We start from the raw sequence: 20,444 nt of genomic DNA, 5'->3' as shown, positions 1-20,444 counted from the left end.
CAGTTGGTTTTGATTATGACCAAGAAGGGGATGAAATAAATTCATTTTCACCAACATCACAAAGAACCTCAAACAAGAGTGTGTTTGCGGAACATGGGCCCCCTGTAGATGACCTCCCTGTGAGGTATAGGAATCAGAGTCTCCTTTAATGCGTGGAATGGTCATATACACAGCAGTAAATGGAACAAGCCAAACAGACACAGTTTTTTCTCCCTTATAGAACTTTCTGAGTTTTTCCTGTGGCTAAGAGGTCCACATCAACCTCTTCCACTAGTTTCCTTCCATCTGGCCAAAAAAGTATAGAATTCTTGGAAACCTGTATCTGCTGGAAAGGGGAAGAGTAACATCTCTACAGAATCTCAGTGGTTGAAAAGAGTTGGAAAGTAAGTTTCTGTGTGAAGGAAGGTAATTTCATTTTGTTGATGTGGGGGTAACGTGTTAGGGGATCTGTGCTTTATAGAAGTAAGTCATTGCATTCATTGTGTGTTAGATGGTGCTCAGGGAGCCATGATGCATGATTCTTTGGGAAGTAAGTAGGGAATGTGTCTGAGACCAATCACAAGCCAGGTATCTACTTTCCAGTGACCCAAGTACCTTTTGTTCCTTGTGGCCTCTTGGAGTGGGACAAGGCACTCAGGGAAGAACTGGTCTGGCTCTGTTTGTATCTGCTAATGGTCAGAGCAACCTTTTGTTCTGTAAAACCCATCTAGCACCAGTGGGAATTCCTAAATAACATCCCAGTTATTTAGGCAGTGAGGTTAGGGCAGGATTTGAGACCCAAAGGGTGAGAGAAACTTTGCTAAGCATCATGTGGCCAGATTTCAGAAATCATTGCTCCTTCTGAAATGTTGCTTTGTTTCTCCCTCAACCAAGAAGGCCACACAAAGCCCCTCCTGTTTGAGTCCTATGTCTCTAAGCTAAGAAAACACAGTTAACTGCCTAAAGCCTGTGATAGTGGGGCTTATTTACAAATAGTCATTCCCTCAAAAATTAAGTCCAAAGGCAAGACACTGGCTTTGAAATTATTTGAAATTATTTTCACTGGTTTGAATCACAATCTGATTTCTAGCATATGTACCTTATGTTATATGTATTTTTCTATTATGTGTATTCCTTGTATTTCATGTTTTTCTTTTAGGCCCCAGGCATGTGGACCAGAGTTAATATCATGGCTCTTCTTCGTTCTAAGACATGATGAAAAGATACCCTAGAAAACTAGAAATACAGTCTTCTTTGTTAAATTCCACAGTTTTCTATCACTCTAACCAGGTAGTTTTGGCTTATCGGGGGGTAAAATAATATATGTAAAATGACTTCCAGGTAACAGAGTATTTTCTAAAGTTCTGATATAGGATCATAAACAATTCTGAAGCTTTGGTTTGAAATATTATAGTATATAGTACAAGGGTACTTAAAAAGTTCATGGAAAAATAAAATTAAGGTAACAAATCTGTAAACTTTTTGAAGTGCTCTCATATTACCACAGAGCCCATAATTCACAGCCAGTTTAAGGGGCTCTAGTCCTGAACGCTCTTTATCACTTAGGGTTGAAATGCCTAGTCTATAGTGTTCCTTGTTATTGATTGTTATTGATTCCTAGGTTCTGGCCAAGAATCATCTGAAAAACATTACCTTAATTCCTTCTCTCATGTCCTAATAGTACGTTTTACTAAGAAATCCCATATTAAAAAGTCCACTTCTCTTTCTGAGATTATTGTCTCATAAGTGAATTAGTTTTCTTTTAGTTAAGCTGAATTATTTCCATTTAGCCATGTTAGAGAGCAAGTAAAGTCTGGAGAAAGCAATCCTGTATCCCATGACTCTGGTGTACCCATTTTCCCTTAATAGTAATGGGAAGTGTTCTGAAATTCCCAGAAGGAAGCTCCTTTGTAATCACAGTGATGGATTATAAGAAAGCCAACCTTTGGGCAAGGATAATTGGAATAGAGGGAGGTATTTGAAGATTTTCTAAACTGCTTTATCCCCATATAGCTTTGGTGCTGTGCACTCAGGTCTGTCAGTTGATTGAACGGCAATCATGTTCTCTTGGTAAATATTTAAGCAATTGGCAACCACGAAGACATTCTTTCCTTACTGTTTTGTATCATGCACTGATGCTGACATTACAGAAGGGGTTTGGAAGGGAAACTTTGTCACAGTCTTGTCTTTTTTCTTTAAAATGCAAAATATCCCAACTAATCATTTATTGTAGTCAACTTGTTTTACGTGTACCCTAACATGAGAAATGCTGTCAACATCTATGATTTCTAAGTTAAGAGCTTTGTACCAAATTGTTAATTCTTATGTCCTGCTGAGTGGTTATTCTTTAAAAATACCATATTTTATCACCCTGTGGCACTGACTGTGTTGCTGAGATACACTGATGATCCTGAGCTATGGTTCTGTAAACAGCTCAGTTCTTGTGTTTTTATATTATGTAACCGTTCTGTGATGCTTTTGTGCATTCTATCTTCTTTTCTGAGTTTTGAAATCTGTCATAAATAAACTTTTTCACTATGCACCTGAAGCATTTGAGTTATATCTTAATGAATCTGATTTACATTTTAAATTCATTATCTTTTGAATCTCCTCTTCATCTTAAAAGGAAAAGTATTCTATAAATTCATATGAACTACTTTAAAATCTACTAAGAAAAATTAAAAATTAAGAAAAAAATTGAGAATAAGTTTAATAATAGATCTTTTATCTGCATTTAAATTCATGACTGGGATGGCTGGTTAACTCAGTTGGTTAGAGCATGGTGTTAATAACACCAATGTCCAGGGTTTGATTCCTGTACCAACCAGCTGCCTAAATAAATAAATAAATAAATAGATAAATGGCAGAGTATTGCAAACTGGGAGCTGGGTTTGGAAAAATTAGGTGTATAGTGATTTAATAAATAGAACATTGAGCTTTATGTCAGTATTTGGTCCACAGTGACACTCATTTTCCCATGAACATACTCTGTTCAAATTTGGAATCAGCACTTAAGGTACCAGGCTAATCATTAACAGTCTGACTGATATGAATTCAGCCTATTTTCATTCATCAACACCATAACATATCTCTGACATCTTTTAAAACACTGCTTTCCCACATCCCTGGTATCTATTACAGAACAAGAGGACTCACATCTGAGGAGGAAAGAGTGCCATTTAAATATTTTCTTTAGTGATATCTGTGATTCTAAGATGAGATCATTCTCTGCTTTTCTTTGCAACATATATTAGAGGCTGAAGTATAAAGGAGGAAAGGACCTGAAATAATCGTGAGTTAAATGAATGTAATCTGCCCACCAAACTACACTACAACCAACAATAAAAAGCCCTGGCAGATTACATGTAGCTAGGGATCTTGAATGATTCATGTGTGGGTATGCTGAATGCAATATGTTACCGAACACACAGTATATTTAAGATTAATTTTTAATTTTAAAAGCACTTCTATCTCTCATATCACTGACCCTGACATAGCTGAGAACTATATAAGGCAGTTCACAAATTGCAGCTCTTGACATTCAGCCTTGATGTTCTTTAAAAACTCATGTAGTTCTGGTTTAAACTCAGCAGCTGTTGTAGTGCAGAGTATTCTCCCAGAGTAGAATGAAGTTTGCTTGTGACTGGAATCAAGAGCTAAATAAGTTGTTTAAAAGTTAGGAGGAGCCAATAAAATGAGTATTTATCTTATGAATATGTGTATTCACCTGCTCATCCAATAAATTTACCATTTTCCTTAATGGATATGTAAAATTCCTTTGGAAGAAAATCCTGTATTTTTTGCTTTGTTTTCAAGTATTTCCTGGCAGCACCTCCCTCTTATTCTTCTTCTCCTGAAGTATTTGCCGTGACTTATCACTTCCATAGGGTTGGAAGACCTTCGGCATCTAGTTGCCATTATCAGGCCACTCCAACATCTGTCCGTCCACTATGGCCACTCCCACCCTGGGAAGACTGCACATTAGGTCTCCCTGTGGCCACTTGCATATCAGGATCAGATGTCTGATGATTATCCTTCACAGATCTGACAATTGATAAGAAGATGAAGGACTTGGCTTTTAGTACTCAGCCTATTGAGAGAAGCCCGTACTGGAAAATGTCTTCTTAAAAAGTGATGATCTTTGCTATGGTTTGAATGTTTCCCCTCCAAGACTCATGTTGAAACTTAATCCCCAATGCAAGAGTATTAAGAGGTGGGGCCTTTAGGAGGTGGTTAGGCCGTGAGGGCTCTGCCCTCCTGAATGGGATTAGTGCTTTATAAAAGGGTTGGAGGGAACTAGGTTGGCCCTTTTTTGCCCTTCTGTCCCTTCTGTCATATGAGGACATAGCATTCAAGGCCCCATCTTGGAAGCAGAGACCAGGCCCTCACCAGACATCGAACCAGCTGGTGCCTTGATCTTGGACTTCCCAGCCTCCAGAACAGTGAGAAGATAAACTTGTGTTCTTTATAAATTACCCAGTCTCAGGTATTTTGTTACAGCAGCACAGATTAAGACAGTCCTGGATTGGGAGATATATCTGACCCCTGAAAATAAGAATGTATTTGTAGATACAGAAGAGGTAGTTTTCAAATCCCTTTATAGAAGCTTAATTATCACTAAGCCTTGGAGCCATTTGGTCTGACTTTTAGAGAAATGGCTATATACCTAGGGAAATACTTGCTCCTTCATGCTCTTCTAGGGCCCCACAAAGAGGAATTACAGGAGGATAGGAGGAGACGACATTCAAGGAAGGAGGGTTCGGGTAGCCAGCCATGGTTGTACTGGAAGGACCTCTTTCAACTTAACGTGCATTTATGGAGCAAGGCTAGCCACATTGCTTGGTTCTGGGATAACAGGCAGGTCAGGAGTCCAGCCCTACAGGAACCCGAGGGAACCTGCTCTTGTGCAGGGAAGATGGTTTAGAAACGCTACATTTTCTTACTTCCTAGACCACAGCTAAGTTTCCTGAGAATAGGGGAGTTCTCTTCTCTCTCATGTAGCCAGCCCCAGGTCCCTGGAGGAAGGTTCTCTGTGGGGTGGGGCTGAAGCCGGCAAAATCTCAGGTCTCCAACATCCCTGAACAGCACGACAGTTAATCATGTTGATGGCCTGGACTCCACGGAGGCCCCTAGGCTGGAAACACAAGACAGCCTCACTCTGACTGAAAGCTGCAGGCTCAGACCAGAGAGATGCTCCTTCTCTCTTGTGGCTGTGGTCATTCAGAGGCCAGGATTGCTATTTGTCCACTGCTGGCCCACTCCCTTCCCACTCCTCAGCTGGTCCTGAGTGGGCCCTCCTGGACCTGCCTTCTCTCTGCAGTCCTCCCAATTCCATCTCCCCAGATTCCTTGACTTCCTCACAGCCTCAGTTTCTGAAGCCCAGAAGATACCATACCAGAAAAGCTGATGCAGGCACTTGAGAGCCAAGTCACTCTCCTTGGTTCTGGGTGAAGAGGGAGGCAAGAACAGTTCCCAGCCCCGGCCTTGAGACCAGTTTCAGCCTCTTCAGCTTAGACACATATGCTTTTTTGTGGAGAAGGAAGGATTTGTCTGGGTTTGGGGGGATTGTTTTCTTCTAGGAAAAATCCCAGTTTGCCCCTCATTATACCTAGCTCTTTCTAGAATCACTCAGGGCAGGGGGAGTGGTCTCAGTTTCTGTACCTTGTCCTAGATGTGGATTCTATCTAGTTCTCTTACTTCCCGAAGTCTCTTCAGCTCTCTGTTGGCTGGAGATGAGACTGGAAAGAGGAAGGCGATGGGGGGAACCTGGTAACCTCAGCAGTGTTAGAAATCCTTTTGGATTGGGCCGAGCCCGTGGCGCACTTGGTAGAGTGCTGCGCTGGCAGCGCGGCGACGCTCCCGCCGCAGGTTCGGATCCTATATAGGACTGACCGGTGCACTCACTGGCTGAGTGCCGGTCACGAAAAAACGACAAAAAAAAAAAAAAAAAAGAAATCCTTTTGGATTAGTTGTGCTCACAAGGTTCTGTTGGTGAGAGGCAGGGCCAGTTCCCCCTTAATCCTGGAAAGTGGCAGCGGCACCCCATCTGGCCCAGCCCAGCCCCTGAGGCTTACCTGCTGCTCTTCTCTCATCTCCCCAGGTCTGATCTCCAGGTCCAGGGAGGCACACTGCCATGGGAGTTGTAGGAACACACCTAAAGTATGGGGCCAGCCTCCTTTCTCCTAAGTTGAATCTATCTTGAAAATCCACAGGAGTTTTAATCACCTTCAACTTCAGACATCCAAATCAGGTGGTAACGATTCCTGATTTCTGGGCTGAGAAATACCTTGTAGAGAGCCCAGCTGATCCTTATGAAGTCAGGCAAGTCTGGCGTAATTTGAGGAAAAGAGTCGAGATGGCAGCAGGGAGGTGTCACTGAGTCTCCCTTATTGCCGTGTCTCATCTCTCCTTTTCTGCTTCTCTCTGGCTTTGCTAGGACAAATCGGCCATGGGAAAAAGAGTGACCCACTTTGGTCATTCTAGAGCTTGGAACCCAGGTCACCTAAGAGAGGAGGAGAGGCCACGAAGGAGCCCAGGGTGAGAGGTGAGAACTAGGTGCCCTGGGATTGGGGCTGGAGAAAAGGGCGTCATGGCTGAGAAAGATGTCTTCCATTTGATGCAGACACATAGACCTTAATTCCCTGTGGAAGCTCAGCTACGCAGGGGGAATAAAATCTTAGTATGGGTCAAAAAGTCTTCTTGCTTCACCCTCAGAAGCTACCCCAATTTCCCTCCATCTCTGCCAAGAGGAGGTCCTGTTTCTGCTTGAAACTGCAGGATGGGGACTTGTTCTCCAGGGCAGCCCATGGTAAATTGTTACCTGGTTGGTCTCCTGAGCTGGCCTGGTCAGTAGCTGTTCACACTGCCAAGTCCCATGCATGACTGGATTTACCATACATGCCAAATCGAGGGACTGGTCCAGACAATTCTGCCCATGAGGATGAGGGACTGGTTTGAGAGGGCCAACTTGCCTCTCGGTGCTAGAGTGGGACGCTTAACAATGGTACCATGGGAACTAGATGCTTTCTTTCCTGCTTCTTGTATCTGTTCTCCCCCTCGAGCTTGTCTGATTCTCTCAGGCAGGCTTTTGGGCTTATTTTTCTTCCTTGCTTAGCTCCCAGGGGCCAGGCCTGCCCCAGGCTGGGCAAGTGGCTGACGGGTGCAGACACTGGAGGATTCCAGCTAGGAGAGTATTCATCTTCTGGAATGAAGCTCGGTTTTAACTGGACAAGCTGGAGGCCTGGGCTTCCGTTTAAAGACCAAATTTCAGTGTGGGTATTCTTTGGAGTCAGGCACAATAAGAGGGGGTAAGAAGAGGCACTCAGTCTTCCTTAAGGTGCTACAATAAACTTGCCAGGCCTTTTAATCCACAACCCACATTCTCATTTCATTTTATGACTGCCCCATGACATATATAGCAGGTAATGTTTCTGCCCACCCCCCTCCCAGGATCCCCCCACCTCACCCCACCCGCATTTGACAGATGAGAGGACTGAGGCAGAATGAGGTTCAGCAGGAAGGCAGATCCAGGGCTACAATTCCAGTTCAAGGGCTAGAGTTCCTTTCTCCCCCGTTAGGATTTGCTCATTTCTAGACCTGCTCAGCCCACTCAGCTTCTGCTCCTGTACCCGCCTCCCTGCCCGTGCACCATTGGGGTGCTGAGCTAGGTCCTCAGCTCAGGGGGTGTATCTGGCTGCCGGCAGGGGTGAGACACTTGGAAGGCCTCCAAGGCCAGCAGCGTCTTATTGATGCGGCTGATGGTAGGGTAGGGGGTGAGATCCGTCTTGAACCTGTAGCAGAGAAACACTCCTTAAGCCAAAGTTTCCAGGGACCTGGGGAGACTTCCCTGTGGGCTGTGAGGGAGCACAGAGGCAGGGCTGGATGATGTCCGTGGGGCAGACCAGGGAAATGACGAGGAAGGCAGCCCTGCCGGGGAAGCATTATTCACAGGTAGCTCTGGGACTGGGTAGGTCTTGTGCGGTATCAGTTGGCATCTGTTACCTATTGTTCCCATGGAAGCAATTTATTGAGAACCTACTATGTGTAAGTCTCAGTGCTAGGCATTTGTATATACAGAGTGTCTCTTCACCCACGTCATGAGCATCTTGGGGGCAGAGAATGAGCTGTTCTCTTCCATATCCCTAATGCCTAGCACGATGCCTTCCATAGAGAGGTGCTTATTTGTGCCCTATTGAAGAGCTGATGGCAGGAAGCAGAGGTAGCACTCGCAGCCAGGCACAGACATGCCACATCTGTGGACAGCAGGCAGGTGCTCCTGGGGTGTCCACCAGGTGAACCACCACCGCTTAGGAGCAGGGACCGTCTATCCAGGATCACCCAGGCTGCAGTGGGCATGATAGGGGCATTTTACTGATTTCTTCTACCCTGTCTCTCCCAGGCCAAGATGGCCAGTGTGGCCCAGTACAGTGGGCTCCTTGGCTGGGTAGGGAAGAGTCTGCATGAGATGCTACCTCAGTAGCTGCAGCAGGGGGGCCCAACTGTGGGTGAGGCCAGGAGAAGGGAAGGTGGTGGGGCTCTGTCTTACCTTTCAGCATTTGCCACCTGAGGCACTAAGCACAGATCAGCCATGGACACCTGTAAGAGGATCAAGTGGGTGTGCGTCATGGTGAGCACTCCAGACTCACTGGCTGGGCTGGGTGTGTCCACTACGACTGTACTGGTGCCCCCCTGACATCCCCATCTGCTTTGGCTCTCCCACTCATCTCCACCGCCAGTTCCAGGCTCCTTTCCCCTGGGCCTGCCTTGGTCTGTTCCTTGGAGCTCAAGCTCTTCTCCCAGGCCATGCTCCAGTTGCTCTGAGAACCAACTATGTGGGTGGCTTGTTAAAAACCACCATTGCCAGGCTCCCAGCAGGGAGGAGATGCCTCAGGGTGGGGGTGGGGGGCCCTGGAACCAGAATTGCCAGAGGCCCAGGGCCTTAGCCTGTAGGAGTCAAGGGCACCTGAACCTTAGAATCTCAGAATTGGGAGGGAATGGAGACATCCTTTAGTGTAATCCCTCAGCTGGTGCTTGGACTCAGAGACACAGCCTTCTAGCTTGAATACCTCACTTCCTCTGGAGGCAGCTTAGTAGCTCCCCATGAGCTAACTCTGCCTGGCACAGAGATCCCATGTTCTCCTACAGATGCCTCCTCAGGAAGCTCTGAGCACCCCCTGCCCCAGGGGAAGAGAGAGGCAGATAGCTGAGTCTAAGCGGGAGAAAGTGACAGCCTGGGGTCAGCAGGAGGGAGGCGGCTGCTGTGGCAGGTCGGGACAGGCCTGGGGATGGCTCACCTCATCTCCTACACAGTACTTCCCTGCTGTGCTCTGCAGGATCTGCTCCAGAGCTGTGGGGAGGGCACATGGATAATCTTAGTCTGGGCAGAGAAAGGGGACATCAGCCTTTCTGTGCCTCAGCCTCCACAGTTGTGAAATGGGCACCTATCTGAATGACAGCCTAGAGCGTGGGTGCTGGAGGGAACGTAGAACTCGGTTGGGAGAGAGTTGCTGGGGACAGTGTCTTCAGCAACTCTCCCCAGCTGATGTTTCCCTGGCCTCCTCAAGTCCAGCTGCCATTCCCCCCACCAGAGTGGACAAGACTGCCACCGGCCGAGGCTGAGGGGTTGGCTCTCTGTGGGCCTTGCTTTCCTGGCTGGGGTGGGCAGTGAAGCAGAAGTTGGGCATCCAGCTCCAAAAGGCTGTGGGCCTCAGGTACTGAGGTTCCAGGAGCTGTCGGAGCTTGAGGCCAGGTTTGGATGCCCGCCCAGCCCACTGCCTCCCCAGCCTTGCCCTCATCCATGCCACTGTTAAGACCAAAGCAGCCCGGGAGGCTGGGAGGTGTGTGAGGGCCATTTCTCTGAGAGGTCACCTTGGGGCAGCTCACAGGAGTGAGGACTCACCATGAAAGCCAGAACTGATGGCCTTCTGGGCCCAGGCCAGCTGGTTCTCCTGTCCAACTTGCTTCAGAATAGACAGGTTCTGTGCAGCCCAAGGAAAATTTGTGATTGCTTCGGGAGCTAGGCTGGGCGTGCCCCTCAGCCAAGCCCCCTCAGGGAAGCTCATTTCTCGTCTGCCCCCAGCTGTCCACACACCCCCCACCCCTGGGCTCCATGAGCCCCTTCCTCCCATCAGGGCCTTGAGGTTGGAGGGAGGTGGTCATCCCAGCAGCCACCTTCTCAAGCTGCCCCAAGGGCCCTTGTGGTCTGAAAGCCATGTGATTCTGGCAGAGATGTGCAAGAGTAGGAACAGGACGCTGCATGGCCGTGGCAGGTGTGGCCAAAACCCAGAGCCTATGTCTTCTGCACCCAGTGCTTCTCCTTTACATGGGCCCTTGTGAGAAAAAGGAGTGTGATCTGGCTGGGGTGACGCGCACAGGACTGGATCTCAGAGATTTCAACTCTGGTTCCACCCTTGCACTCATGGAGTCATTAGACTCCTGGACTTCAATTTCCTCATCTGTAAAATGGGGATGTCTGTCTGCTCTAACCTCCTTTGTTAAAAACACAAAAGGACACAGGGGTGAGGGACACAGGTGCACAGGGACCTGGCCTTGGACCCTTCTGTGTTACTACTTAGCTGTAACTCAGCAAAGTCACTCCACCTCTCTAGGGCTATTTTCTCGTTCACAAGTCAGGAGTTAGCACAAATGAACTGTTTTAATATTTTTTTGTTTTACCAGTGAAAACGTCTAAAAAATAAAATCCAGCAAGTTTGCCAATACATGATACAGAGCAGATGAAAGGGAGACTGCTCTGGTTCAAGGTGAGAGGCCTAGGGCCTGCCCGTGGCTCACTTGGGAGAGTGTGGTGCTGATAACACCAAGGCCGCGGGTTCAGATCCCTATATAGGGATGGCTGGTTAGCTCACTTCGGAGAGCGTGGTGCTGACAACACCAAGTCAAGGGTTAAGAACCCCTTACTGGTTATCTTTTAAAAGATAAAAAAAATAAATAAATAAAAAATAAAGGTGAGAGGCCTGAACCTGTGCCTGCTGGCCTCTCCTGACACCCTGGATATATCCTTGGACACCGAGGGCTTCTCCAACACAGTTTGGGACCCACTAGGGTGGCTGATTTCTGGGATCCCTGCTCCCTTTTGCCTCGTGGTCTAGGTCAAAGCCCCTAGGAATCCCTTTCTGTCTTCCTGCCACCCCCAAGCTGGACACCTCAGTGTGGACTTGCCATAGTCAGTGTGTGAGTGTTTGAAGGTGACAGTGTGAGTGGATGAGAGTGAGAGGTGGGCAAGTGTACAACGGCCGCACCTGCAGGGGCTGGATGCCACCAGCGATGAGGTCAGAGATCATGCGCACACTGGCCCTCTTCTTCGGGTCCTGAGGCAGGAGTTGCGGAGTGGGCCGGGTCTCCTCCAGGTACTCAATGATGGCCAGCTGTCCAGAGGGAGCAGGGAGGGGGGCTGGACCCCTGGACCAGAGGGAACAGGGCCAACAAACTCCTCCTCCTCCTCGCCCTCCTCTGCTCAAGCCCTGTGAAACCTTTTTGGACCTTGGCCTGCAGAACTGTTTCCCCGTATGCTTGAGTCTCCCTGCACTTCCCAAAACAACCTTCCTCTCTCCCTCTGACAAATATTCTTTGAGCCCCCCGATGAATGAGGCATCTTGGCACACACAGGCAAGGAAGAGATGCCAGGTCCTCTCACTCAGGACATCGTTCTCACAAAGGGCTTCACCCAAGCCCTGCACTCACTGACTGGCCAATGGTGATTCCATCAATCTTCAGGGCTGGCACCTGCTTCATGGGATTCACTGCCTGGAATTCCTCAGAGAACTGTGGAGACAAGGCCCTGGTGGGCTGAGTGGCCTGGGCTGAATTGGCAAGAGCAGAACCAAGCAGTCAAGAAACCCTAGGCCTGTCGCCCATCCACACCTCCTTTCCCTGGAGAAGGCCCTAGCTCCTAGGCCCATGGATCCCTGGGGGATCTGTGCGGTATCCCAAACCCCAGCAGCTGCTGAGCTACAGGCTTCAGCCCAACAGCTTGGCTCTGTGCTTTTCCCTACATCTCACCCTGTGGCCATCAAGGCAGCTCCTACCCTAGCCATTCATCCAGAGGGCCCAAGGTAGGGCAAGGACCCACTTGCCACCCATCCTCCTGGGGTTGGGCATTGGAAAGCCCAGGCGTTGATACAGAACCTGGAATCTGGGCCCTGCCCATGGCTTTTACTGCTGTATAGCATGCCACCTTGTACCTCCAGGGAGAGCCAGCAGCCCCCTCTGGCCATAGGGACCACAGGATACAGGTTCATTTCTTGAGGGCAGACACCCCTACCTGGTACCTCTCCAAGACCTCCAATTCCCATCGTGGCCTGGGGACAGCCTGCTTACCTGTTGCCCCCCATCCTTTACGAGGTTGATGGGCACTGTCTCATAGTCAATGCCTTTCAGGGCCAGAGCTAGGAGAGACCACAGATAGCAGAGTCAGGGGACAGCCTTTGGCTGCACTCCCAAAGAAAAAGCCCTTCCAGGGTGACATAAGGCTGCAGAGGGGGAGGTTTCTCCACTGCTGGGTGATCAAGGCCCAGCTTGGTGCAAGCGCCTTCTCTCCTGCTTTCCTGTCACCACCCATCCCTCTACCCCAGGGGCATGACACTCTGTCTCTCTTACCCATGACCTCTCAGAGCCTTCATTCCCCGAGTGGTACTGTAAAGGCATGCGCCCCGGCACACTGCGGGCTCCGGGAGCAGAGCAGGTCGTGTCCTGTTCACCTCTGCCCCTCCAGGGCCTTAAACAGTGGCGAGCAGGGCGTATTTGTTGGAGACATGCAATTATTCCCTTAATAAAACTTCTAAGGGCCAAGGAAAGGCAATCAGGTGACCACACACGGCACACACAGGCAGTGACACTCCTTTTCTGTTTAGAGAAGAATCTCTTTCCAATCCATTCTCTCTGTCCTCAGGGTTATTTATTATAGACTCCAGATGGGCATCAGGATCTTTAGTGGTCTCCGAACATTTGCTGTGACTTCACTGACCAGATTTCCTCTCTATCCTCTTTGATAATTTCTCCTGGCAAAACGAGGATTAAAAACACTTGGGTCAACTTTAGTGGAGAAGACTGCATGCGCGTGTGCATGGGAGTGTGTGTATGCACGCACACTTGGGTGAGTGGGAGATGACTAAGCATGCAGATGCTACAGAGAGAGACAGTGCTCCTACAGCTTCTGGCTTCAGGCTCACGCAGGGCAGAAGATCGTTCCAAAGAAGGGGGCGTCTTCTTGGGGGAGAGTTTCTCCTGACACCCCGTGCTCTTACTTACTGATTCCAGCAAATAGCAAGAGACTGTGGTGTGGGAGGGCCAGGCTCTGGAGCTAGGCTGCCTGTGTTCAAATTTCATCCAGTTCATTTGCTAGCTGTGTGGCCTTGGTCAAGTAACTTGATGGGCCTCCATGCCTCAGTTTCCTCACCTGACATGCAGCATAGTGTAGTAGTTAAAAATATGGACTCTGGAGGCAGACTATGTGTTTCAAATTCCAGCTCTGCCTCTTAGTAGCTGCCTGATCTTGGGCAAGTTATTTAACCTCCTTGTGCCTCAGTTTCCTCATATGTACAATGAGGACAAAAATAGCACCTCCCTCCTAGGGTTGTTGAGGTTTAAATGGAATCAGGCACCCAAAAGCACACAGAGGTCTTCTTCCTCAGTATGAGCTGCTATGACCGGGACCTTTGGCAAGAGCTGTGTAAGGCTGAGGGAGGGAAGGGTTAAGCTAGGACTAAGCCAGAGGGCCCTAGTTTCTGCTTCCCTGAAGCCTCTGCAGATGACACTGACCAGTTCTGTTTAACTTGCCAGATCAAATAAGAATCGAGGGAGGCCATCTGTTCCCCTGCCAGTTACCAGGGACCTCTGGATTTTGTGGACCTGCTTTAGGCATGGTTGCTAAGGAGCTTTGGAGAGCTGTGTGGGGAGAAGTAGCAGTCCCAAGACAAAAACCAACCCCCTTCCTCCCACTCCTACACTCCTCTTATTGGACTTCCTGGGTGGAGGTGCCATTCAGGGGCAGGGGCTCCAGGAAACCAGGGATGCTGGTTGCTGGGGTTGAAGTCCTGTCAGAGAGAGTACCCTTCTGTCCCAGGCCAGTGTGCACCTAGGGCTTCTCCACCCCATCCCCCCCACCCCACCCCTCTCCAGCGCTCAGCCTGGTGGAGGCACAGCTCTTACCGATTCGAACTCTCCATGAGCAGGAGCTTCGGAAATAGGAATAGAGGATGGGCTGAGGAGAGATAGGACAAGGGGTACATTAACCCACGTTCAGTGGCTTCCCAGCCTCAGGAACCTTGTGGAGAGGCACCAGCCCCCAGGCAAGGGTCTCTGAGCCAACACTGTCTCCTCCCATCCTACCAGGCATCCTTCCTCAGGCCTGTGTCTGGGCAACTCAGGCCAGACTCAGAACTCTCTGCAACAGAGGCCCTGGGAGCCTTGTGAGGTCCCTGCGCTCCAAATTGTGCTGGCATGAGTTCCTGAGGCCCGAGTAGCCCCCAAAGGGGCAGCTACCTGGCAAATGTCTTCCTTACCTTGCCAGACTCAGTCATAGCGCTGTGGTAACCCTTGGCCTCTCAGGCAATGTCCCCTCTCACAGGGCTGTGGGGCAGGGGGAGGAACCCTGAAGGGGTGGGTCCCATGAGCCAATAGGGAAGCTGGGATAGACAGGGAACTTTGACTGTGGTCAGAAAGGGCATCTCTTTCTAACTTGCGGGAAGTTTCTTATGCTCCTGGTGGAGCCAGGTTTGGTGTCCTGGACAGACAAGTGTGGCCTGGTTTTGAGACAGTCGTTTGCATGGTGGAGTGGGCTGGAAGCTGGCATACCTGGGGGCTAGACGCAGTGCAGGAATTAGCTCTGTATAACCTTGGACAAATCCCCACCTTCTCTAGTCTTCAGATCCCTCATTTGTAGAAAAAAAAGGTGACCTAAAATGATGGCAGATTCCTTCCAGCAGTGGCAGGAAGACCAGGAATTCTAATTTACTTATGCTTTGGTGCCCATCTTCTTCAACTCCCTCCCCCCCACCAAGTCCTCGAGGTTTTCAGCTGGCTTCATAAAACTAGCTGGCAGATATGCCCATTCTCCTCAAAGGGCAGGTCGCAAGTTGGCAGCCCACAGGTGCCCTATCTGGCCCTCAGAAGTGTCCTTTGGTCTATAACATATTTAAAAATGTGTCAGTTAGTTGCCAATGTTTAAAAATCAGGACATTTCATGTACAAATCTTGTTTGTTTTTTCTTTAAAAAATATGGAGACAGTGGACTCAGGGTCCTAAATAGTAACAGTTGATTGAGCAGATTAAGGGCCTCCATCAGTCAGAGTAGCCCACAGCCCAGCAGCCTCTCTGGTCTGCCATGGCCCACATATGGCTTACTTTTCTCATTTTTCTTACTTTCGGGCTCCTGGAGGCAGCTGGGTGTATGACCTCTCCTCTAAAGTTTAAGGGACTCAGTTAATTTCTCTGGGGCTTCTTGGGTAACCAGCATTTCAAAGCAGGACCCAGGAAAACATCACCAGTCATTAGTACCCATGAATCTTCCCGCAGACACATGTATATCCATATGGATGAGGGAGAACTCGATAGTATTTCTTACATCACCCGTCTACCACCCTTCTGACTACAGACATTTCACTGAAGTTCCCTTTCCCCTCTGCCACCCCCAGCATACCAAGCTGCTATCCGAATCTGCTTTCACCACCCCTGCACCACCAACTGTCTCCTAGGCAGGCAAGGGCATAAGTGGGAGGAATCCAGGGCCTCCCAAGATGGAGGAGTTACCACCTTGCCTAAACTCAGGAGTTCCAGCCTGTCCTAAAGGCATCTTTTGCGGGGAAAGGTGATAGGCAGATGGCAGGTGACAGGCAGCATGTGTCCTTTGAAGAGGAGGAGTTGGGCCGCCACAATTGGATCTTTCTTACTCCGGGATGCATCCCTCTCCTTGACTAGCCTGGCTGCAGGGGTCCCTGGAGCCAAGAGACAAGGACTGCGGGTGAGGGACAGACCACTAGAGAGCAGCAGACATTCGCTTAGAATCCCTGAAGAAATGCCTTACCTAATGGCTAAATGTTACACCTTTAACCTGTACTAAGGGTGACCAGAGGCATGGTGAATGCTCCATTATGGTCCATAAGCAGGAAAGCTGAAATCTCTTAAGCAATTTCTGCTCTTTCTCTCACCAGTGATAACTACATAAACCGTCCCGTTCCTTTTTGCACCTGTAGAGTGAAATTTTAAGCCCAAGGAAAGTATCCATCTCATCGCACTCCTGGAAGAATTCTTTCCAATTCAAACATGCATTCTGATTACTCTAGCAGACTTTATTTTAAATCGCGTCTTATACATTATTTTAGAGAAAGACTCCTAAAATTCCATTTGGAAGGGAGAGGGATATACATTGTTAACGTGATGCAATGTGCCACCTGATGGACCACCTTCCTTGAAGCTCAAACTTCAGTGCGCATCACATTCATCTCGGCCACTTGCAGAACATGCACTCTTGGGCCCACTCGACCAGAGGTTAATACACCGGCTGTGGGACGGATCCCGGGAAGTCCACTTAAACTGGGGACGCTCCCCAGGTGACTGTGATGACTTACAGTACCACCGCCTCCCCACGCCCCTGGTGCTCTCAAAATGCAAACATCCCTGGCAAGGCCATCTGTTCACTGTTAGGACCGACCGGCCGAGAGAGGAGCACGCAGGGCTGTACGGAACTGGGAGGCGAAGGACGACGTCTGGGAGCCCTAGTGGAGGTCCTAGTGGAGCAGGGAGATTGGAGACAGAGGTGAAGCGCGACAGAGGGCCCACACCGCCCCCTCTACCAAGGGCACCTCCTCCGGCTCAACCCTCCCGGGACCGCAGGTCCCAGCGCGCAGGCGCAGAGCGTGCCCGGCGCGGCGCACTGCACGCCGGGAGTCGTCGTCGGAGCTGTGGGCGGGGCGCAGCGGCTCCCCTCTGACCCCGCCCCCAGGATTCCTCCGCGTTTCAAACTAGCGCCCCTCACCCCGGGTGCGCGGCACAGACCTTGCCCGCTTGCATCTTGCGCTTCGGGAGGCCCCTCTTCCAGGCCAGGAAGCCTCGCCCCTGGGACACGCGACTCGTCGACGATGAAGGCCCAGTGAAAGTCCGACGCGTCAGGGCCTCGTCTTTCGCGCGGGCGAAGCGGCGGTTGGGCTAGAATGGCCTTCCGTCCGGCCCCCAGCCCGGCCCGCCGCGCCGCCACGCCCCCCGCCCCGGCGCGGCCGGCAGTCGCCGCTCCCTGAGCCCGCCCCCGTGGCCCCCGGTCCCGACGTGCTCTGCGCCCCCGGCCGCCTCTTAGCGGCCCGGGCGGCCACCGCGCTTCCCGCCCCGCTGCGGGCGGAGGGAGCTGCCCTTGTGCGACTGCTTGGCGGGGCGGCTGACAAGAGCGAGCGTGCCTCCGGGCCTGAGGGCGACCCGGAGGAAGGGGAGGATGCCGCCGGCCGTGGGCAGAGGCCTGGCAGGGTCCGAGCTGCGTCCCCGGCGGGGCCGATGTGGGCTCCAGGCCGCTAGGGCCGTGGGCCGGGACGTGGCCACTGAGGCTGCAGCGCAAAGTCCCAAACGGCCTGCACGGGGCTCGCGGCGCTTCGAGGCGGCCGGCCGCTGGGCCGTGCTAGCCCTGGTGACGCTGCTGTCCTTCGCCACCCGCTTCCACCGTCTGGACGAGCCTCCGCACGTCTGGTGAGTGACGGGAGGGACTTGGCGGGCACCATGGCAACCGCGACGGAGGGACGCCGCCCTCTGATTGGCCCAGGGGCACGGCAGGGGCGGATTGCACAGGAGGGGCGGGGGCCGCGGTGGAGGGGAAACTGAGGTTTGTGGTGGTTGGCCTCTGGCGGGGTACTGTCTCTGTGAGAGGAATCGTTTTGCTCTGGTGGGGGCAGTGGGAGTCTTAGGATCGGAGGAAGCAGTCCTCATGTGTTCCAGGTTATGGGGGAATTTCTCACCTGGCTCTCAAATTGTGGCTTCTTTGAAAGGTGATTTGAATTTTCCAAATAGAATTGGAAATTCTTGATACTGAATTTCCCAAGGCCTGAGTTCCTAACCTGCGGGATTTTTAGGCACCAGCAAAGGGGGGAATTCCCAATTGAGTGTCTTAATCCTATAGAGCAGGGACAGTTTGGGTGCCCAGGGACGGCGACAAGGGTTCCAGGAAGCAGGTCTGGGGTTGTCTTGTGAGAAGAAATTTATTTTCTTAAAGGTTTTATTTTGTACAGCTCAGATGCTGGGTTAAGGCATAGTCAAATTTCATTAGCTAAACTTAAAAAAGTAATTTGGTCTCCAACTGAAAACTTTATACAATAGGAAAATGGTTAATTTGACCAATAAGTTATATTTTCTCAGTATCACAGAGGAGAAAGTTAGTGTAGAGGCTGTCAGAAATGGAACTCCATGACCAAAAAGTAAGCAAGCAAACAAACAGGACTCCCTACTTGGAAATTAATGAATTAGTTTGTTACTGTTTCGTGATTGCTGGCAGAAGATATGAGATTCCTGGGTTAGAGACAAAGGACTTTATTACAGGAAGCAGGATGAATATTAGCTTGTTGGAATCAGTTTCCCTTGCCTCCCAGATCCCACAGGGTGATGCTGTGGGCTCAAATGGCTGACTGCACACACAGTGGGTTGCATCAAAGGGAAGGAACAACAAGCTTGGGGAATCTACTGTTTTATAGCAGGCAGTTGGCAAGCCTGCTCTTTGCCCTGGAGGGAAACATTACCTCCTTTCTCAAGTTTGCTTCCTGCAATTACAACCCCGAGAAATGGCCCAGGTAAAATGCAGTCAGTTCCTTGCATTCTTGGCATACCTAGCAAGATGTGTAGATGCAGGAAAGATCCATGGAGGACTGTCTCTCCCAAGGTCTCTCTCACCCCTTGATCCTACTTTGGTCTCTAGCAGATTTTCACAAGACTTTGCAGCTCTGTTGGCTACTCTGATTAACCTGGCTGACAGAAGCAGGGACCAAATCTATTCAAATTGTCTCATACAGCATTTAATTAAGGCTACTATCATGGGACTTTAAGCAGCAGGATAAGGCCACCTATGGTATTTACCTCAACCATGCCCTCCAGGGACCTGGATTCAGCCACCTGTGAATATGTCTTGGGGGGACCAATGAGTCTTATCTCAGACAGCTGGGATGTAGTCTGAGACTAATCTGTTATACATTATGACCTGTGCACAAGAGTTTAGATTGACCGCTGATCTTTGGTGTTATTGTCAGTAATTACAATGGGTCCTCCCATGTAAAAAAGGAAAAAAAAAAGCAACCAACTCCCATGCCTAACGAAAAGACATTTCGTGGCCCATTCTTCCTTACGTACTGACATATTACTTGAAGGGATGCAGGTCACTCCAGTTCAGGATTTTTTGTTAAATTTTCTTTGAATCACCATCACATTTGATTTAGATCATCATTACATTGGTTTAGTTAAGCCACATGGGCAATGTCACTGAATAGTTGCAGCCTCAGTTCCTAGGACATCAGGAAAAGCATATGATCTGTATCAGTCAAATTGATAGCAGGTTGTGCTGATCTGTATGTTTGCACACATACAAGGGAGATCCATGTTTGGAAGTTGGTGTTGATATCATCAGGCACAACATCAGAGTAGTTTAAGATCCGCCATGTCCATGTGAGTTTTTCTGTTTTCCAAGTGTGCTGACAAACTCAGCCACAGGTAAGATTGCCAGCTGCAGATGCTGCTTGACTTAGGGGGACCATCTGAGTGTTTTGCCAGGCTTTGGTGCTGGTCCTAGGGGACAAAGAGCATTAATTAAAATTAATTAATTTTCTGGGCCGACCCCGTGGCTCACTCGGGAGAGTGTGGCGCTGGGAGCGCAGCAGCGCTCCCGCCGCGGGTTCAGATCCTATATAGGATGGCCAGTTCGCTCACTGGCTGAGCGCGGTCACAAAAAAAAAAAAAAAAAAAAAGGACAAAAAAAATAATAATAATTAATTTTCTTCTCTTTACATCTCTGAGGGTCTAAGATGTTTGTTCACCTGGTGCTGGGATTTTTTCTTTCCTTCCACTGCCGTGTAATTAGTGCGTCCCGCCCTGCTACCTATAACTTCACCTTCTCTTCTATTATCCCCTAGTGATATGCAGACCTTTTTGCCAAGGGCATTGTTAGAAAATTGATGGAGACCCATTATGTCTTCCACCTTAATACACATGGACCACTGTAGAGGAACTTGAAAAGCAGTCTACTAACCAAGTGATCATTATCTTTATGCTCTAGGACCATGTCACTCCAACAAGACAATCCAGATGACTGAACTAGAATTAGGTTTGAATCCTGTATTCCTCCCACCTCACCCCCATCCCCCAGCTGATGTGGGGTTTCTGTTTGGGAGAAGAGAGACAAATCCTGCCCAAGAATGATCAGGGGGAAATCTCAAGTTTTCAAAATAAGTTTATATAACCTTCCATCCCTTTATCCTGATCATTACCCAGCT

General features: G+C 49.6%; 2 protein-coding genes across 3 annotated transcripts in view; one reads left to right on the top strand and one right to left on the bottom strand.

The window, feature by feature from the left end:
* Positions 1–7,462: 7,462 nt before the first annotated feature.
* Positions 7,463–17,210, bottom strand: GSTZ1 (glutathione S-transferase zeta 1). The gene is made up of 9 exons (XM_063089463.1): positions 16,990–17,210; positions 14,146–14,197; positions 12,316–12,383; positions 11,680–11,760; positions 11,238–11,363; positions 9,878–9,956; positions 9,273–9,325; positions 8,525–8,574; positions 7,463–7,769 (listed from the first exon to the last, which is right to left on the bottom strand). Exons 1-9 carry the CDS (start codon positions 17,002–17,004, stop codon positions 7,643–7,645), a joined length of 651 nt encoding a protein of 216 aa, XP_062945533.1. The 5' UTR covers positions 17,005–17,210; the 3' UTR covers positions 7,463–7,642.
* A 59-nt stretch (positions 17,211–17,269) lies between these two features.
* Positions 17,270–20,444, top strand: part of POMT2 (protein O-mannosyltransferase 2) — a 41,172-nt gene continuing 37,997 nt past the window's right edge. For both annotated transcript variants that reach the window (XM_063089461.1, XM_063089460.1), the window contains exon 1: positions 17,270–17,664. In XM_063089461.1, coding sequence (XP_062945531.1) covers positions 17,417–17,664 — 248 coding nt within the window. In that variant the 5' untranslated portion in view covers positions 17,270–17,416. The remainder of the gene's footprint in view (positions 17,665–20,444) is intronic.

The sequence above is a fragment of the Cynocephalus volans genome, chromosome 3 (genome assembly GCF_027409185.1).
Source record: "Cynocephalus volans isolate mCynVol1 chromosome 3, mCynVol1.pri, whole genome shotgun sequence".
In the NCBI taxonomy this organism is placed as follows: domain Eukaryota; kingdom Metazoa; phylum Chordata; class Mammalia; order Dermoptera; family Cynocephalidae; genus Cynocephalus; species Cynocephalus volans.
Note: the sequence above shows the minus strand (reverse complement) of the source record. Positions and strands in the feature narration are given on the sequence as shown.

Excerpts from the sequence above, each read along its gene's own strand:
- GSTZ1 (XM_063089463.1), bottom strand. Across the intron at positions 8,575-9,272 it reads AGTACTGTGTAGGAGATGAG|GTGTCCATGGCTGATCTGTG; the intron begins GTGAGCCATCCC and ends ATCCTCTTACAG. Across the intron at positions 7,770-8,524 it reads CAGGTGGCAAATGCTGAAAG|GTTCAAGACGGATCTCACCC; the intron begins GTAAGACAGAGC and ends TCTCTGCTACAG.